General features: G+C 42.3%; 2 protein-coding genes across 2 annotated transcripts; one reads left to right on the top strand and one right to left on the bottom strand.

Moving 5' to 3' along the window:
• Window positions 1–4,604: 4,604 nt before the first annotated feature.
• unm_sa1261 (un-named sa1261) lies at window positions 4,605–10,083 on the top strand. The gene is made up of 4 exons (XM_044050050.1): window positions 4,605–4,806; window positions 6,952–7,180; window positions 8,119–8,321; window positions 8,384–10,083. Exons 2-4 carry the CDS (start codon window positions 7,009–7,011, stop codon window positions 9,197–9,199), a joined length of 1,191 nt encoding a protein of 396 aa, XP_043905985.1. The 5' UTR covers window positions 4,605–4,806; window positions 6,952–7,008; the 3' UTR covers window positions 9,200–10,083.
• Window positions 10,084–14,098: 4,015 nt separating this feature from the next.
• Window positions 14,099–19,257, bottom strand: si:ch211-165g14.1. The gene is made up of 4 exons (XM_044050970.1): window positions 18,856–19,257; window positions 16,202–18,129; window positions 15,889–15,982; window positions 14,099–14,175 (listed from the first exon to the last, which is right to left on the bottom strand). The coding sequence occupies exons 2-4, from the start codon at window positions 18,125–18,127 to the stop codon at window positions 14,099–14,101; spliced, it is 2,097 nt and encodes a 698-aa protein (XP_043906905.1). The 5' UTR covers window positions 18,128–18,129; window positions 18,856–19,257.
• Between the last annotated feature and the right edge of the window lie 302 nt (window positions 19,258–19,559).

The raw sequence follows: 19,559 nt of genomic DNA, 5'->3' as shown, positions 1-19,559 counted from the left end.
GTTCACATCTTGGTGTGACTTTGACTGGATTTTAAAGCAGCAGCAGCAGCAGCACCACCACCAGCAGCAGCAGCAGCAGCAGCAGCAGCAGCAGCAGTTCAGTGCTTCAGCTCCAGGCTCCTCCACAGTGCTGCTGATGGCCTGTAAGGATTGAACCGCGGTGATGTTTCACCGTCAGCGGCCGCTCGTCCACTCTCACACTGAGTGTGTTTGCTCTGACAGTTCACGCACTAACAGACTCTCCTCAGTCTCACTCCTGATGAGATTAAAAACATTGGCTGTCGGCCCAGCGGGTGTTCAGGGCGATGCTTGGCATTCTGGGTGATTGCTGTTCTGACCTTGATTGAAGGAGTCCCAGCTGTTCACTGTGTTTTTATTTGTTTGTGTGTGTGTGTGTGTGTGTGTGTTAAACTAGGTGAGTGCAAGTTAGGATAAATGTGAGCCACAAATCTCTGAGGGATCATCACTGCTGAAACACATCACACGCCTCCACTCCTGCTCCAGGAACCATGCTTGAAAATATGTTCACTGCTTCATTATACTGTGCGACAACATAGAGGAAACTATAGTTTATAAACCACTCACTCTCTCGTACCAAACTCCATAGAGAGAATGTGATTTTAGCTCACAGGGACACAGGAGCTGCTGGTCCTCTGCTGCCTCGTGTGGTCACTTTATGTCACTGATGTAAATCTGAACAAAGGTGACAAAATAAGACATTTGAAGTTACTGATAGAGGCAGCAGTAGATCAACAGCTCCTGTGTACTGTGATGGTAAAATCACTGAATGTCTCTATGGACTTTGGCGTGGGAGAGTGAGTGCTTTACAAAGCAACCCAAACTCTCATTGATCTAGTTGAAAAGGTCTCTCTTACACTGAGACAAAAAAGCAAATCTGTTCCTATTCTTAACATATTATAGATTTAAGCAGGTGTACATTTTATTTAAGTCGACTTTGTGTTCCTTGTTTAACTGTCATGTGTCAAAAACCTGAACTATCCCTTTAAGCACCAAGCCAAATGTCAGCTTTTTATGCTATTCACTTGTTTTTAAATTAACCTGAGTCTTTGCAGAGTCTGATGTGATGAAGTGACTGTTTGTTCATTCATTCATTCATTCATTTCTTGTTTCAAAGTCTCATTTGGACCTTGAATTAAAATTCAGTGTCTTTGGCAGACGTGTACTTCGTTGTTTTAAAGAGACGCAGCCACAGCTTCTCTCTCTCTCTCCAGCCCTGGGAGCTCATTATTCCTGCCCCGAGGAGACTCGATCAACAAATGCAGCTGGACGTGTTTTAATGATAATGAGCCAACAGTCAGCTAATGATCTGCTCGCTAACGTCTCACAGGAAAACCACTGTAACGTCTCCACTGTGTCCTCCAGCAACGGCTTCAGACGGACAAGTTTACACAAGGTTTAGGATTAAGTGGCTGGTTGTTATTTGGTTGGTAGTTGGTTGGTAATTGGTTAGTAGGTAGATAGTTGGTTGGTAGTTGAGTGGTAATTAGTTGGTTGGTAGAAAGGTAGGAAGGTAGTTGATTATAGGTGGTTTGTAATGGTTGGTAGTTGGGTGGTAGTTGGGTGGTAGTTGGTTTGTAATTGGGTGGTAGTTGGTTGTAGTTGGTCTGTTGGTTGGTAGTTGGGTGGTAGTTGGTTGTAGTTGGTCTGTACTGGTTAGTAGTTGGGTGGTAGTTGGTTGGTAGATAGGTAGTTGGTTATTGGATGTTTTTAGTTGGTAGTTGGTTGTAGTTGGTTTGGTTGGTAGTTGGTTGTAGTTGGTCTGTAATTGGTTTGGTAGTTGGTTAGTTGGTTTGTATGGTAGTTGGTTGTAGTTGGTTTGTACTGGTTGGGTTGGTAGTTGGTTGTAGCTGGTTGGTAAAGTAGTTAATAGTTGGTTGTAGTTGGTGGTTGTAGTTGGTCTGTAGTTGGTTGGTAGTTGGTTGGTAGTTGGTTGGTAGTTGGTTTGTAATTGGTTGGTAGTTGGGTGGTAGTTGGTTGGTAGATAGGTAATTCAATTCAATTACATTTTATTTGTATAGCGCCAAATCATAAGATACATTATGTCAAGGCACTGTACATAGACAACATCAAGGAGAGCAGAGAATCCCAACAGTTCACACAATGAGCAAACACTAGGCATCAGTGGAGAGAAAAAACTCCCTCTTAACAGAAGAAGAAACCTCTGACAGAACCAGACTCAGAGATGTGCAGTCATCAGCACGGTGACATTCCCGTGCTGCATACAGGAAGTGATCCATTTTATGTTTTCTAACACAGACAGATTTTGTTCTCCACTTTAAACTGTTTATTTCAATTTTGTGTCATTTTGTTTTTAAATGTTTTTTTTTATTATTTTAAATGATTTTTTTGTGATCACTCATTGTTGTTGTTGCCAGTAGCGATAAAGTCGTCTTCTGATATGATGAGTGAGTGAGTGTGAGGGTTGCTGTGGTAACACAGAATGCACACAATTCAAAGGTTTATTTCTTGTTGTTACATTTACTTAGGATACTTGATTGTTGATATGAGAATCGGCGTAAAGACCCGTCTAACAAGCAGCATTAAAACTGGAGTTTTGACAGAAAGAACTGGAAACTGGAAGATCAAAGCCTTACCTGCTGTGACATCATCATTCAGCGCCGCAGGTCAAGGGAGAGAAGAAGAATCACATAACTTTCATAAATACCAAATAAGAAGAACAAAGGGCACCGACAGTGACGGTAATGCCTTTCAAAGGATTCACATTGTTTGCCTCCAAGAAACAGCTCCAGCAACACCAGGATCCAGACGCCGGAAACAGGACTTCTGTCGAGGGCATGGAGTTAAATGGTCACCTTCAAGAAGCAGGGGTCTCTGCTGACTCCAATGTCAGTGTGGTGACAGGGACGACGACAGAGTCTCTGTCAAACCACTCGGGTCAGATCGCCACAGTTTTGGAGGACCTGCTCCAGGAGCTGAACCTGGTTGTGGAAGAGAAAGACCTCCTGCAGCAGCAACTGGAGTCAGAAAGAAAGTCTCACACTGATACAGAGCAAAAGACTCAGCAGCTGATCCAACATCTGAGGACCGAGGTGGACAATCTCCACCAAGAAGCAAAGGCCCTGAAGTCAGAGGTGAACGACCTGGTCTCAGAAAACCTCCATCTGTCCATCGGTCTCCACACGGAGAGAGACTCCAGGCAGCATCTGCAGGAACACAGCGCCATACTCGCCGACAAGGTTTACAAGCAAAGCAAGGCTTACATCATGAAGGAGAGGGAGCAGGACGCGGTCCTTCAGAACCTGCGGCAGCTGGCCTCCAGCCACCTGCAGCTGGTCCTCCAGCTCGACGCTGAGAAGAGGGCCTGCAGGCAGGCTCTCCAGAGGACGACCAAGACCAAGAAGAAGCAGAAGACAAAGGGCAAGTATCTCACACTTTTAGAGGCTCTACAGCTGGAACCTGAGCACAGGAGGTCACTGCGCATCAGAATGTTTGATTTTCTGAAGAGCAGGAAGAAAAAGAAGAACAAGGAGAGGTAGAACTACAAAATGTCTTCATGTGTTTATAAACTTTTTTAACACTGCTCCATGAGTCCTTTGACTTTTTCATTTGAACTGAATTGAATTGAAGTGAATTAATGTCGTCTTTCTGCATGGAGTTTGCATGTTCTGCCCATGTGTGCGTGGCTTTTCTCCAGGTTCTTCAGTTTCCATTCGGGCATTCAGTGAATGTCTCTATGTCCCTGAGATGGACTGGCGATCTGTCCAGGGAGTGACCCCTATGTTTCTACCTATGTCAGCTGCCATAGGGCCCCCACAACCCACATGTGTAGGACACAGCAGTAGAAGATGAATCGATGAATGAATGAATTAATGTCAACTTTACTTCTGCTGCACATTTGCAAAAAAGTATGGATTTGAATGTGCAGCTTGAAATCCCTGCTCCATTTCAGTGGAACATGCTGTGCTTTGATTTTCCCTCGTGCTGCGTTCAATGACGTGGGGAAAAATATGACGATCTACTTTCAAACTGAGCAGGTGATGAATTTGCAGTCGTTGACGGGCAGAGTTCTCATGAGTCCACCGTCTGAAATACGGATTGGACTAACTACGAACAATCGTGACCCAAATCACAATATAATTCCTAACAGGATCCGATTTAATCACATGTAATATATTAAGCAACCTTAATATAATTTATTGAAAAACATGTGAAATTACCTGGAAATAATGCCCTTACTTCATATATATATATATATATGATATATATATATGGGTTAGGCTTAGCAGTGATATGTATAAAAACCTTTTGTGGGGAAAAAAATGTATGTTTTTGTGAAATTAATTTGAACCAACGTCGATATTAGATATTAGACAGCTAGACCTGTTTGTTTACATTTAAAGAATATACTTTAAAGCTTGTGTTTACTGTTTTCACAATAACACGGGTGGTTAATTAGTTAGATAGTTAGTCAACGAAAGAAAGAACGAATGAGAATATAATGTGTTTGTTTTGTAAAATACCGACGGCACCTGAACACCGCGCACTGCGCTCTGATTGGACGGGGCGCGGCGGTGGGCGGGGCCTCCGTCTCAGTGCGCAGACAATAGAGAGCATCTCCGAGAGAAGCTGCTGCTCAGAGGCCGATACAGAGTGAGGGATCAGCGGCTGAGAGCACGGAGCAGCCCCGGTGTCTGCGGAGGTTCAACAACAACAATACAAACAAATATCATCAAATATCGTCAACAGCTGAAGGATCTGCGTGGTTTTCCTGTACGAGCGGAAGAGTCCGGTGTTTGTGGATGGATTGAAATGTTATTGTGAAAGGTAAGATCATCTGCATCATTTAAAAAACAACAAAAACAAAGAGAATCAGCTGATTATTTAATGATTGAAATGTTTACACCAGATTCCGCGTGCTGTGGATTAAAAACCAGCTGTCAATCACCTTCAATCCTCACAGACATGAAAACAGTGAAAATTAAATAAATAAATCATAAATAAATTATAAACCAAAGTTGTGACACAAACACTGAGCAGAACAATGATGCTGCTGTGAGAGGCTATTGTGTCCCAGCTGCACGTGTGTGTGTGTGTGTGTGTGTGTGTGTGTCATCAGTGATCTGATTCTTTTATTGTCAATCTGTAAATGTAATGATCTCACACATACACACACATATATATATATATACACACACACATACATGTATATGTATAATTGTGACATGGCTCAATATAGATATGAATATATATATATGTATATATATATACATATATACATAAACATATATATAAAATAAGTGATGTTTTTATAACTGAATACATTTTACGTTTGTTATTTAAAACATAAACATAACGTGGGTCCTGATCCGCACTTTGAGAACCCTGTGTTTCCTGCTCGACTTTGATTTCTCGTGCTGCTGATGTTTTTACTCTCGCACAGTTTTTACTCTGTTTCTCGACTTAACTCAGCACTTTTGTCATGTTTCTTCAGTCGCTCACGTGCGTGTGTTGTCTCTGCTGAGTCACCGTGAAGACATTGATTTATCAAACACATGATTATATGGTTTTAAAAATGCATCCATAAGTGAGACAGTAGAAGGAATAACCTGACCTACATCCTCTGCTGTAATTATTCTGCCATTGATTTACTGACGATGTCTGAGAGCAGCAACATCATCATCATCATCATCAGCAGCAGCAGCAGCAGTCTGCTTCAAAATAAAAGCTTGCACTGTCAAAGTGTGAAGCCGTTCATGTTTTCATCATTGATTCATTGGTTCTGAAAATGTTGATCAGTTTCTTCCCAAACTCGCAGTCTGGAGTCTTGTCCTCGTCCATGAGGCGGGACCTCGAGGCTCCTTTGGGGGGCAGGAGCTCAGGGACCTGCAGGGACAAGTGTCTCTTAATGAGCGCTGTCTTTGTCTTTTTTCATCCCCAGACTCTTTGACTGGATGAACAGTGTAAAGCTATACATAATATGTATGTATATACATATATATATATATGTGTGTATATATATATATATATATATATATATATATATATATATATATATATATATATATATATATATATATATACTGTATATATATAACCCTAACCCTTTACTAAACTATGACTTTTTTGTCACATTTTGGACGACATAGTAAACTATGATGTTTTGACACCTCACTGTGTGAAGCTTCAGATCAAACAGGATTAAAATGCTGGTGTTTGATAAAACAGGTCGAATTTTAATTAGGAAAGATCTCGTTACAGACCCACGCACGCACGCACACACACACACTGTCTCATCCACTTGTGTTTTATTGACCTTGTCACAGTGTCGCTGAGTGGACTACTGACAGACAAATGGCCTGCGTGGGTTCTGCTGACTCATCGTCTTTACCTGCTTGTCCCACTTTCATCAGCAGCAGATGCAGTTTTTTTTGTTTTTGTTTTTTTTATCCAGAGCTGCTGTCTTTTGAATAAACTCAATCTCATTGGGTTAAACTCACAGTGAGGCTTTGTTATTCTTTACGTTTTATTGCACAGATTTAATATAAGAAGAACCAATAAGTTAATTATTTCAGCAACAAACAATGGATGACTTTATTCCTTGACCTCAACCACAATGAAATCATGTTGTAAACTTGGCAGACGTCACATTAACTGTAACACTGCAGAAAGGCATCAAAACATGTACATTTTTTCCAAATTATTTAATTATGAAATTAAAGAAAAATTAAGAAACTAGAAAATATTAACATTTAAGAAGCTGGAAAATCACAGAAACTAGAAAATGGAGACGTGAGGTCTTAGAAGAATAAATCAGAGGTTACATAACCGATCATTTGGCCTGAGCTCAAAGCTTTTCTCGTTTCCCCCTGATGGTGATAACCATTCATTTTCTGTGTGTGTGTTTGTGTTGTGGGTGTGTTCTGTTCCACATCTTGAACCCTGATTTCCTTCCTGCTCCTCCTGCTCCAGGAACACCCGCCTCCAGACCAGATCAGCCCACTTATCCCCCTGCAGACCTCCACAAGAATGAACTCCTCGCCCAACAGCTCCCGCAACTCCATCGACATCCTGGAGGAGCTGCAGCTGATTGCTGCACAGAACCTGGAGAAACTGGACGTGAGCAAATACTTTGAGGTCGTCCGGGAACTGGGGAAAGGAACCTATGGGAAGGTGGACTTGGTCGTCCATAAAATCAGAGGTAAAAACCAAACAGTGGTCTTCATTAAACTGGGATTTGTTGTTGCACAATTGGAAAAAAAACACACCATTAAAGGTCTAAAGTGTAAGAATTAGTGACATCTATTGGTGACTCCTCACCCCTCTTGTTCCCAAGTGCATCAGGGAACTACGGTGGCCTTCACCTACCAGAGAGTAGGTCACTCTTTCCCTGATTGAAACAAAGCAGGTTTGAAGAAAACTATTGCGCACTATTCCCACGGGTCCTTGACATGGGCCCTTGAAAGTGCTTGAATTTTGTGCGAGAAAGAAGTTAAGTTGATATTTAGGTAAAATGTCTCCCTTGTCTGTTACGACGCCACCTACTGTTTCATGCCCTGCATTGGTTGATGTATGTAGACCCGGCTTACGCAGAACAAACGTGGAGACATCATTACTCTCCGACCGTTGACCTGAGATTCCGAGCAGAACAATGAGCGAGTAATTGATGACGGGATGTCTGGGAAATAAAAATGACAAGATATCTGTCTCACCAAAGACTAATGACAAAGACTGACTTTGACCAAGATCCCAAGGACAATCACTGGTCCAAATCAATAAAAGTGGACACCATCATGGCTAAAGCCGCTCCAAACTTAAGCTGTGACAGCACATTCTGTACATGAATTTGAGGGAAGTGGTTCTGGAAAGTCCTTGAATCTGATGTCAACCACGCTGTGGGAACCCTGGTAAAAGGTTGTAGGTTGACATTTCTTATATTTACACACTCACTTAGCACTTCAGGTACACTCCAGTTACAAGCCCAATTCCTCTCCTCTCAGCCACAGGCTGCTCAAGCGAAGGACCACAGCATCCGGCCTGTGGACTTGGTCTCACTCCACCAGCTGAGCTGTCCGGCACCCAAACCTGAAATGACGAGAATGAGATTGGCGGTTTTCTAACGTGTGCTTGTTTTTCCAGGCACAAAAATGGCCCTTAAGTTTCTGAAGAAGAAGACCACCAAGCTGAAGAGCTTCCTGAGAGAGTACAGCATCTCCCTTTACCTGTCGCCCTGCCCGTTCATCATCAACATGTACGGCATCGCCATCGAGACGCACGAGTACTACGTCTTCGCTGAGGAGTACGCGCTCGCCGGAGATCTGTTCGACATCATCCCTCCTCAGGTGAGACGTGAGACTCGCTGCGTTACCATTTCCTAGTCCTAATTTGTGCTCTCTTGGTTCAGGTGGGACTCCCGGAGACAGTGGCAAAGCGCTGTGTCCACCAGGTGGCAATGGCTCTGGATTACCTGCAGTGTAAGAAACTGGTCCACAGGGACATCAAGCCCGAGAACATCCTCATCTTTGACGTGGAGTGCAGAAAGGTCAAGCTGTCGGACTTTGGCATGACTCGCTGCGCAGGCTCTCCGGTGAGGCGCGTGAGTGGCACAATCCCGTACACGGCACCCGAGTTGTGCGATAATTCGCGACAGGACAGTTTCTGCGTGGACCACAGCACGGACGTGTGGGCTTTTGGTGTCCTGCTCTTCTGCATGCTGACAGGAAACTTCCCCTGGGAGAAGGCCATGCCCAACGACACCTTCTACGAGGAGTTTGTCCGCTGGCAGCGTCGCCGGACGGCTACGGTGCCGTCACAGTGGCGCCGCTTCACTGCTGATTGTCTTCAGATGTTTCGCAAGCTCCTCTGCATCGAGCAGGAGCGACGCTGCTCCGTCAAAGAAGTCTTCAGCTACATCAACCAGTGCTGGATGTTGGACACGGAGAACGGGAACAGCAGCAGTGAAGGTTTTATGAGCAGCACTCCACGTCTGGACATCAGCTCGTCTTCGTCTGAAGAAAAGGTGTTAGTGGACAGACTGAAGCAACAGAGCCTGTCTCCAGCCTGCGTGGCCTCCAAGGGAAGCATCATGATGGACACCCACTACTCCTCCACGTCCAGCAACAGCTCACCGTCCTCCACCGGCGACTACGACCGGGCCAACAGAGAAAACAACGAAAGAGGGCGCATCCTGGTGGCCACACCCATCGAGATCTGTGTGTAGACGCTGCAAGCACTGTGTGACCGGTTTACCTGCTCAGGTGTGAGCTGATTTCTCCCAGTTTGAAGAAAGAGGGAGGAAGGTGTGGTGACACATGCTCGGCGGGTCGGGACGTACAATGTAGCCTCACCGCGGACTGAACCATTTCTTTCTTCATCAAACACCGAGGAAATGACCGGTGAGACAATCGCTCACTGTCGCTCCCTGCGTCTCTGCTTACGCTGCTGAAAGAGTTCAAGACAAACAAAAACAAAACAGCAATATGTTCTAAGGCTGCAACTCGCGATTATTTTCATAATCAATGAAGTGAAAGATCACGATAATCGATCTAATTAGTTGACGATTATTAATCGCTCAGTTGTTGCCGTCCTAATATTCTTCACATGTTTGAAATAATCAGTACAGATAGAATCTGTGATCGTGTTGTGTTTATTGTCGTGGAACACTTTGAAGTTTGGTAGATGACGTGAAGTGTGTGTCTGTGAAAGTGTGTTTTCTTCTTTTTCTTTTGGATTCAAATGATTTATTTATGTCGGATGCACTTATTTATGATTTGTTATCGAGTGGCCTTGGACACCTGAAGTCTTCTCTCTGAAAACTGCAATTTATATTTAATTTATTAATATTCTCCCTCATGTTGTTGTCGTCGCTGTTGTCTGAATGATTTTATTTTCCCTTCCTAAAATGTCTATTTCATGTTTACCTGTGATGCCTGAACCCACCTCGTAACAATACAAACACCTTGTAGTCAATGTGTTATTGTGTCTTATTTTGCTTAAACATTCCTCCTTTAAAGGGCCATTAATGAACAAAACTGAGGAAAGTCCTGTAAAATCACAAGTTACAAACGTGCATGGTTCATTAAAGAATTTCTGATTAGTGATAAATTTGTTGTATTTGTTTTTAAATGGCATGATCCTGGAAATTAAATTAAATATGTGTCCTGTCTTAAAGTTTGAGTAGATAAAGTTTGAATGTTAAGCTAACATTTTACAGTAACATTACAGTATTTTCGCTGTACAACGGCGCGTTCCATTTACATCGGAACTGGGAGCGATGTCCCCTCCGAGTAGATCGCGTTACAGTTGAGAAAACAGGTTAAAAAAACAACAAAAAAACAAGGATATATCTTGGGCTAGCAAAAGCACATGGTATTTTTCCAAAAATTGAACAGTACTTTGTGTTTGAGTGATTTAATGTGAAACAATAATGTTTTTATTATTGACGTGAATGGCAGCCATCTTAGAATCTTTTGTCCGGGTTGTTTTCCTGTTAAATTAGTAAATTTCGACCTCCACCTACGTTCAGGAACACAACATTAAAAAGATAATTTCAGGATCAAAATGCTTCAGATGTGTTTCCCCAAGTATTGCATGAATATTACTGTGGTCACATTTTGTTTAAATGAAGTGTTTGGGGTTGTTTTTTTCCTTCTTTTTTAAGTGGACTCTTCTTTTTGACAGCTAGCTTATCTGAGGGTATTATGGGAGCTACAAGCTAACGAACATTACCGTCTTGTGAAAAAAAGCAAATTGTCTCTTCTTGTCATACTTAAAATGTCATAAAATTATACTGTGTATGTATATATATATATATATATATATACATATATATATATATACATATATACACGTATGTGAGTTTTGAGTCAGGTAATGTTAAGCTAACAGCTTGAACTCGATATTTAGCTAATAGAGTTGAATCAGATGCTAATATAGCATCACTTATGGTTCACCAAATTACACATAAGCATGTTGCCTCTTGTCATATTTTGTACAAATTAACATTTTTAAACAAAAGATTGAGCCAAGGAAGATGTTTCACTCCTAAACTAAACATTTTCCTCAACATTAATTAGCATAGGATAAATAATCCTATTGTGTCACATTAGCTCTGCTGTGTTTTCACTCTCATGGAGTATATGATCGAAAAGTCATAATTATTGACCAGAAATATTGATCATACATTAAATTAAGGTACAACAAGCCTACAGTAAAATGTGTGCCCTCAATAAAACAGTGTTTTTGTGTTTGTAAAAAGTTGAAAATCTCTCTCCTTTATTTAAAATGTCATCAACATTACAGGAAATGTTTGTTCTTGTTCCAGCAGAACATTGGGAGACGGCAAACCAATTTCTGAGTTCATTAAAAATCAAATGAAGCAGAAATGGAGGTGGACTCGTTGTCTGCGATCAAAATAAACGTTATTATAAGTCAATAAATAGACTTTTATACAGACTGATTTATGCTTTTGAATCAAGGTTTGCTTTAAGTGAACTCACTGGAAGAGAAATGAAGGTGAAAGACAAAACATCACAGGTAGAACGAGGACAAGCAAAGATTGAAATAAGGAAATGTACCTTCACTGTGTGAACAAAACCAGCTCAGTCCATCTGCAGATGAATGTCTTTCCCATCATGTCTTCACCACACCTTCATCACATCTCCATCACGTTTTCATCACGTCTCCATCAGTGATTGTTCGATCTCTCGTCTTTTTTTCTTTTTTTTTAATTGAACTTTGTGCGACTTTCCAAACTTTCGGCGTAGAAAAACCTTTGCTCATCAAAACGCAGACTTTAGAGAAGAATAGTGGTGGCAAATCGGTTTTTACAAGAAATCTTGAAATCTTACAAAAAATAAAGGAACATGAGGTCATAAGGCGTTTCATTAAAAAAAATCACATTTTTCCAGAGAGAAAAAAGGAAAAAAATCTTTTGGGGGTAAGCCAATCTTTTTTAAAAAAAATATTATCTGCATGATTGGGCGCACGGTTGGTGTAGTAGTTAGTGCTCTTGCCTTTGCAGCAAGAACAAGTGCCTTTCTGCATGTTCTCCCTGTGTGTGTGTGTGGGTTTTCTCCGGGTAAATTGGACACTAAATTGACCGTGTGCCTATCACCCTATGTCAGCTGAGATTGGCACAGCACCCCCTGTGACCCTCTGGTGGAGGATAAAGCAGTAGATGAATGGATCTGCATGATCTTTGTTTGCTTTTTCCAAAACAGTGAGAGAGGGGTAAAAAGGAAAATGATCCCAACAAAATGAGGAAACATTTTTTTTTGTACTTTTGTAAAAAGTGGGAGCGAAAGCTAAAGAAAAATACTACGTAAAATCAATCTTTTTTTTTAAGAAAGCCGATACGTTTATACCATCAAAAAAGAGAAAATACTACAGAAAAGTCGTCAGTTTTTTTTCAGAAAAAGGAAACGTTTTGTTTCAAAGCCAATTTTCTTTTGTTCTCATTAATGTTTCTGCAATAAAAACATTGAGTCTAACATTGAGTCATTGATTCCTGTAAAGACGTCGTCTTTTCACCGTCTCTGTTGTAATGTGGATTAAAAACACATTTTCATTCAAAAAAACTTCAAGAGAAAAAAGATTTTAATAATATTTTTTTATTATTAAATAACAATCATCTTGTTTTTTTTATTTACTCAGATACAAAGTGCAGGCATAAAACTAAAATCTGGATTAAAATCTCTTTTCTTTTTTAAACATTTAGTGTCTGTCATGAGATGAATCAATAAAGCTCACACTGATATTTATATATATATATATATAAATCCTACTTAGTGCAGCTTTATATTAAAACTTAAATAATTATATGATAAAGAACAATTCAGACATAAATAAAATCATATTAATAAAGTGCAGAGTAGCAAACGACAGCTGTTCCTGCTTCTTGATCAAAGTAAATGGTCCTCGTCATGTGACCTCATCATGTGACGCCTGAAGAACCAACAGTTATAGAAAAGTCGTACAAAAACAGTAGGAATTAAGTTAATCTCTTAGATTATTATTATCATGGTCAAATAATAAACTGTGTTTGTGACTTGGCTAATCCACAATAACTGATTTTTAAGAATAAATACACACACACACACTCTTGTACAGCATTCTTAGTGAGGACACCCAGACATAATCCACTCCCTAATGCCTAATCTAAACCTAACCCAAACCCTAAAAACTACCAAAAACTACTTTGACTCAAATTACAAATAAAAAAACATATGGAAATGTATATTTTTAATGACTCCTACATGCCAAAGTTAATGGCTCTTATTTTGAAAGCCAGGTTGACAGGAAGTGACTTTAAATGTGTATTTGTCTGAGAAGAAGAACTACTAATACCAGAAATAACATAAATGCATTTTACTTTCAAGCTAAAAAACGTAATACAACAATATTTTATTTTGAAAATCCCTGAACTTGCCATGAAGTCATCCCACTGTCCTCACTTTCACAAAAACCTCCTCACTTGTGGTGGTATAATTATTATTTTTTGGTCCTCAAAGACGTTTGTACCCACACACACGCACGCACGCACACACGCACACACACACACACGCACACACACAGTGTTAGTAAACAGCAGAGGTGACGCCTTCACACCCTGAGGAGATCTGAAAAAAAGAAAAGAATCCAAATTATTATTTAGATTTTTCACTTCACATAATAATAAAACACAGTAGAGCAGTGATTCACTCACCTGCTAATGTTTAAAATGTCTTCAGAACATGTTCACACCTTCATTTTACTGTGAGACAAACTTTACCAACAGGAAACTGAAGTTTGTAAACCACTCACTCTCCCACACCAAAGCCCGCAGAGAAAATCAGTGATTTTAACATCACGCACGCGCGCACACACACACACACACACAAGTTGTTGATCTACTGTTACCTCCATCACTAAGTTCAAATGTCTTATTTTGTCACTTCAGTTCAGTGAAATCCTTTGTTTTGATTTACTTCAGTGACACAAAGTGACCACACGAGGCAGCAGTAGACCAGCAGCTCCTAAATCACTGATTTTCGCTGTGGGCTTTGGTGTGGGAGAGTGAGTGGTTTACAAACTTCACTTTCCACCACAACAGTGAGATAAAGTGAGAAAATGGAAACTATCACAAACCTCCAGAGCCTCCGTGTTTCTTCTGCGTCATCTCCTGCGTCGTCGGGTGATACTGGTGAACGCTTTGTTCTGTTGGACGCAAACAAACAGACAGCTGGAAATAAATAAACTCTCAAATATAAATGTTTTTAATTCTTAGTGAAGAACAGAGGAGACTGGGCCTGATAAGTTCCAGTTGTGAACAAACCGGATGGAAATTTGCAAGCAAATCACAATAAATACAGTAAAATAAGGGAAATACGTTAAACTGATGTAAAGTGGCTCAGTAGGGCCGCCTCAGGTAAAACATGACAAAACTAAGTTATACCAAATTTCACGAAACTTGGTGGAAACATGTTTCAGCCCAAGCTGATCAAAAAAGTCCATTGGAACCATGACCTCAACACAACAGGAAGTGGGGCATTTTGAATTTTTTCACATTTTTTACAGCATTTATTTTATACGGATTTTAAAATGATGTGTCTACATCTGCTGCAACGCGAGTATGAAAAATATTACTTTAAATTCACGACCAAAGAGACTAAATGATCTCAGTCAAGGACAAATCGTAGATATATATCGGTATCAGTTATCGGTCGAAGCACTCCCGATATATATTGGCATATCTGCCATCTCTGTGGTGTGGGTCACATGACTCAGTGGACCAATCAGACCTTTAGAGGTGACATCTGGATTTTTACACATGAATAACATTAATACAAACAGATTCAACAGAGTTTAGCGTGAAAACCACTGGCTTTAAAATCCACATGAAGGAAGGTGGAGGTTTAACATTAACAATAGGTGCTCTGGTGCCCCCTAGAGGCCATGAAGCTCATCACACAGACAGACGCCAGGCTTTTACAGGCCTTTGTATCGCAACCTGGGTCAAAACACTTAAGACTTTTCATGTGTTTACCTTGTGCTCTGTACATCGCATGGAGAAGTTCTCCTCATTGAGGGCACAGCCTGAGACACACACACACACACATAAGAAAAGCAGTCCTTCAAACATCCATAACTTTAAACATTTTCTTCACAAGTCAAAACCAATCATTAAAGAAAAACATGTGATAGCAGAAAAGAACGTGTTCACGTTTCATGCCTGTATTTAATCCAGATGACGACTGGATTTCAAAAATAAATTCCGATTCTTAATGATCTGATGCAACAATTGTGCAAACAGGCCAAATATTTACATCATAAAAGTATCATTAAAATTCTAAATATACAGTATTTAGAACACTGATGCTCAGTGTTCACTTCTTTATCTCACTGTTAGACAAACTTTACCAACAGCAAAGTGAAGTTTGTAAACCACTCACTCTCCCACACCAAACCCCATAGAGAAAACCAGTGATTTTAGCTCACAGGGACACAGGAGCTGCTGTCGACTGCTGCCTCGTGTGGTCACTTTGTGTCACTGAAGTAAATCAGAACAAAGGATTTCAAATGCTGAAGTAACAGAATAAGACATTTGAAAATAGTGATGGAGGCAACAGTGGATCAACAACTTCTGTGTGTGTGTGTGTGTGTGTGAGATGTTAAAATCACTGGTTTTCTCTATGGGCTTTGGTGTGAGAGAGTGAGCGGTTCACAAACTTCACTTTGCTGTTGGTAAAGTTTGTCTGACAGTGAGATAAAGACGTGAACATGTGACGTAGATATTATTCGCTGAGATACTCGCAGTGCCCACAGGGGGAACACAGGGTGATGTTCGCGATGAAGTCGGACACAGATCGTGTCATCAAGGTCTGCTTGAATACAGATTTAAATGACTGAATGAATGGATGAATACTCTACCTGAGTGAATGGCACATATGTAGTGATAGTTTCTGGAACAGCCCTTCTGGAAACAGCCCATAATTGCACCCGTTTGTTGACACGCTGAACAAACCTGAACAGAAACACACAGAAATACAAACAAATTGGACGTTGTTGGGTCTGAAAAGCAGGGGGTTCCCAATGTCTGGGTCGGGACCCACAGATGGTTCAGGGGAGATTGTTTTTGAGGTCCCCAAACAAATTTGCAGAACTTTTTTTAATTTAAGTTTAAGATTTAATTTAACTGTTTACGTATCATGGACACACAGGGATAAAAACATGTGTCACTCACTGTTTCCTGTGCCAGTCGTGCCGCCTCCTCTAAGCCGTACAGCTTCCCTCTGACAAGGAAGACGCCGGTGGACCAGATGCCGCAGTCTTCGTGAATCCAGCACTCGTCCTCCTGAAGACGGATCTTTGGCAGTGCGCTGCTGTCGCCGCCTTGTGAACACGTGACCGCAGGAGAGCATGCGCGACTATTGTAACTAATGTCTGGGGAATTGACTGAATCAGCGAGTGTGCGCGAGCAATCTTCCTCCTTCTGCACAGTCCTGCAGCTCTGGACGTCCAAACGTGAGCTGCTGCGACAGTATGGGCCATGAAGGTCCCCGAGACCCTTCAAGTTGGCCATCTGACCGCACAGGCTGCAGGAGAGCGCCCCCTGGCTCCTGCTCTCTGAGCGGAGCCGACTCAGCCTGAAACAGGACGTCTTGGGTAAAGACCCGGGCAGAGACTTGACGCCAATCTGTGTCCGTGCTCCTCGGCTGCTCCGCACAGTTGCCTCCTCCTCCTCGAAGTTGACCACAGTGCACGTCCTTTGCTCTACGTGGACAAAGGGACAGAAAGCGTCCGATTTCTTGGCTTTTTTCTCCGCTTTAAGTTTCGCATATCTCAGCTTGATTTCTGGCTCTCTGGGAGGAAACAGAGAAGATGGTCCAGAGCAAGTTCGTCTTTTTTTCTTCCGTCTTGTGGTGTTTTTTTTGTTTGCTGGTGACGCCTTGAGGTTCTGCTGTTTCTGTTTGGTTCCTCTTAACCTTTTTGTTGTTGTGAGCGGCTTCTTAGCCGGGCTCGTAGGTTTCCCGCGAGGTGGCGGTGACGTCCTCTCCGTCAGAGCGTCCACATCTGACTCGTGTGAGCTACTCGCTCTCTGTGACTCGTTTGGTGGTGAGAGGGACTCGTCAACCTCTGGGCTGGACAACCTTGCCGTGTAATCCATCATATCGTCAGAATCGCAGCTTTCATTGTAAATTCCCACTGCGTCATTTTTGGCCTGTCTCCTCAGACTGTACCGGGACGCCGCGCAGGAAAACTGCGGTGTCTCAGACACAGGTTTTCTGATTCTGGTGCTACGCCGCACTTTTTTAGCTGGAGCTTTTTCTCTTCCACTCTGAGGCGATGTGTCGCTCATGTCACTCTTTTTACAAGGGACAGTTTTCTTGCGAGAAAAGCTGCGGCTTCTTTTCCTGCAGTTAGTGACGGAGACTTCAATGACGTCGCTGTCGTCGCTGGAAACATTGAGAGATTGGACGCGGTTGCCATAAACGGAGCCGAGGTCCGACAGGAGGACGACGGGCCTGGTGTGATGAACGGGGATGTCCACTGAGCTGTCCGACGAGTCGTCTGAATACGAGCTGTCGGCACTGGGGGAGCTCAGAGGCTGAGGAAGGTGACAGCAGTCTCGCCCTCCCCCCAGCGAGGACACAGGCGGCGACAGAGGCTCCACGATGTGTCTCACACTGTCCTGGATGAAGGAGCTACATAAGAGCGGCTCCTTTGCAGAGGAAACAAGGAAAATAACATCAGAGCTGCTGTCGCTCTCCTCCGCGCCGCTGCTTTCAGGAGCGGGGCCGCCACTCCGGTCAGGACCGTAGAAACCCTGATGCCACAGGTTGCCGTGAACTCCATCATGGTATAAATCCAGACCCGGAGTAATTGACGAGTTCATGTAGCCGGTCAAAGCCTCAGGGCGCTGGTCCATGTCTCTGCAGTGGACGGCGGCGGGAGCAGGTGCCGCTGAGAGAGAGTTAAAAGAGGACGACGAGGCTCTGGATCGAAACGAGGACACTGTGATGTCCGCGCTGCAGCCTGCTGGACGCCGATGGTACCACTCCGGCTTCTTCACCAGGTCCATGGCTTCAGTGTGGCTGCGGGTCAGGGGTTTGTAGCTCTTTGACAGGTCCATGGCCACAAGGGATGGATCCTGTGAGGACACTTCCATCACTGCAACACAAGAGGACACTTCCATCACTGCAACACAGACATTAGCTTTACTGTGACCAATCTAAAATTATACTTTGATATATCTGTACACAGGACACGTCGCCAGTCCATCGCAACAACCACTCACTCTCACATTAGAGCGTCCAATTCTGTGGTAACAAGAACAAGCAAACTCCTCACAGGAAGGCCCTCGATTAACCCGGGATTTGCACAGGAGACCTTCTGCTGTGAGGCAACACTATGCCGCTCACTAGTTGTTAAAAAACAACTAGTGAGTGCTTTTTTATTCAAATAATAGTTGTTTCAGCTTCTTGAATGTGAATATTTCCTGGTTTCTTTGCTCCATATAAGAAAGAAATAATGGTATTTGAGAAACATTAATGTTCTCAATTAAGTGTTTATGATAATTGCTGGTTGCAGCTCTGTAAACTTGTGGCATAACCGTCCAATCAAAGTTGTTTTTTATTATTTTTTTCCTCCTAAGTCTTCTTTATATCACAGTATCTAAATGTACAAGTTAGCTACATTAACTATTTAATGTCTGGATTAACTGATCAGTAATAATAAGAATTAACGGTTAAGAGTTGGCGATTAGGTCAGGTATTCGAACAGGTAGGCCCCGGAAAATAATGCAATAAACGTGTAATAACATTTAAAAACAACACCAATTTTGGACAAGTGTACTTTTAATGTAAGGTAGGCTGTTGTGGTGTGTTGTGGACTTACGGCTACGATGCCAGCAGCGAGGTGGGTGTTCGATCCCCGGGGCGGAAGACTGTCACTGTCCTGCTGAAACAGCGCTGATAGCGGGGTTAGCTAACACACCATCACCACCTTATCATCGTCATCATCATCATCACTACCATCATCATCGTCATCATGACTGGATGTAAACAAAGACCGCGATGGCCCGCGCTCATGCTAGCTGGCTAGCAGCTAGCCTCAGTGTGGCTAAGCTAATTCCAGACGGAAACGACATTCGACGTCAACAACAACAAAAAATTAGAGGAAAACCGCGTTAAATTGACGCAAAACGTGTCGCGAGCTTCAGCGCGTGCTGCCGTTTTAAAGTTGTCATCATGGACAGAAAGACCTTCCTGTGCACTGTCAAGTCACACGGAAACAACATGGACGACACCGGAAAAGAAACACGCGCCTTCAAAATAAAAGCACCGCTTCTTTTGGCGTGTGTGGACCTGGAAGACTGCTGCTGTTTCCACAGAACAAGCTTTGTTGTGTTTATACAGTATGAAATGACCATTTAAATCCGTGCTCTCCATTCAATTCCAATGGGAAATATTGCCATAGAAAAGGTGTGTTTTGCAAAAACTGAACACTGAAAAACAGCCTGAATATTATAAAAAAAGGCATACAAAATGTGTGTGGCACCACAGACACGGACACATACATTTTTTTATTTTTTTATGTAT

This window comes from Solea senegalensis, linkage group LG19, assembly GCF_019176455.1.
Source record: "Solea senegalensis isolate Sse05_10M linkage group LG19, IFAPA_SoseM_1, whole genome shotgun sequence".
NCBI lineage: Eukaryota > Metazoa > Chordata > Actinopteri > Pleuronectiformes > Soleidae > Solea > Solea senegalensis.
Note: the sequence above shows the minus strand (reverse complement) of the source record. Positions and strands in the feature narration are given on the sequence as shown.

What these genes read in the sequence shown, in the direction of transcription:
- unm_sa1261 (XM_044050050.1), top strand. Translation starts at nt 7,009, where the DNA reads ATGAACTCCTCGCCCAACAGCTCCCGCAACTCCATCGACATCCTGGAG. An exon ending in GGTCGTCCATAAAATCAGAG is followed by an intron (nt 7,181 to 8,118) that starts GTAAAAACCAAA and finishes TTGTTTTTCCAG; the next exon opens with GCACAAAAATGGCCCTTAAG. An exon ending in TCGACATCATCCCTCCTCAG is followed by an intron (nt 8,322 to 8,383) that starts GTGAGACGTGAG and finishes CTCTTGGTTCAG; the next exon opens with GTGGGACTCCCGGAGACAGT.
- si:ch211-165g14.1 (XM_044050970.1), bottom strand. Translation starts at nt 18,127, where the DNA reads ATGGAAGTGTCCTCACAGGATCCATCCCTTGTGGCCATGGACCTGTCA. An exon ending in CACGACTGGCACAGGAAACA is followed by an intron (nt 15,983 to 16,201) that starts GTGAGTGACACA and finishes GTTTCTGTTCAG; the next exon opens with GTTTGTTCAGCGTGTCAACA. An exon ending in CATATGTGCCATTCACTCAG is followed by an intron (nt 14,176 to 15,888) that starts GTAGAGTATTCA and finishes TGCGTCCAACAG; the next exon opens with AACAAAGCGTTCACCAGTAT.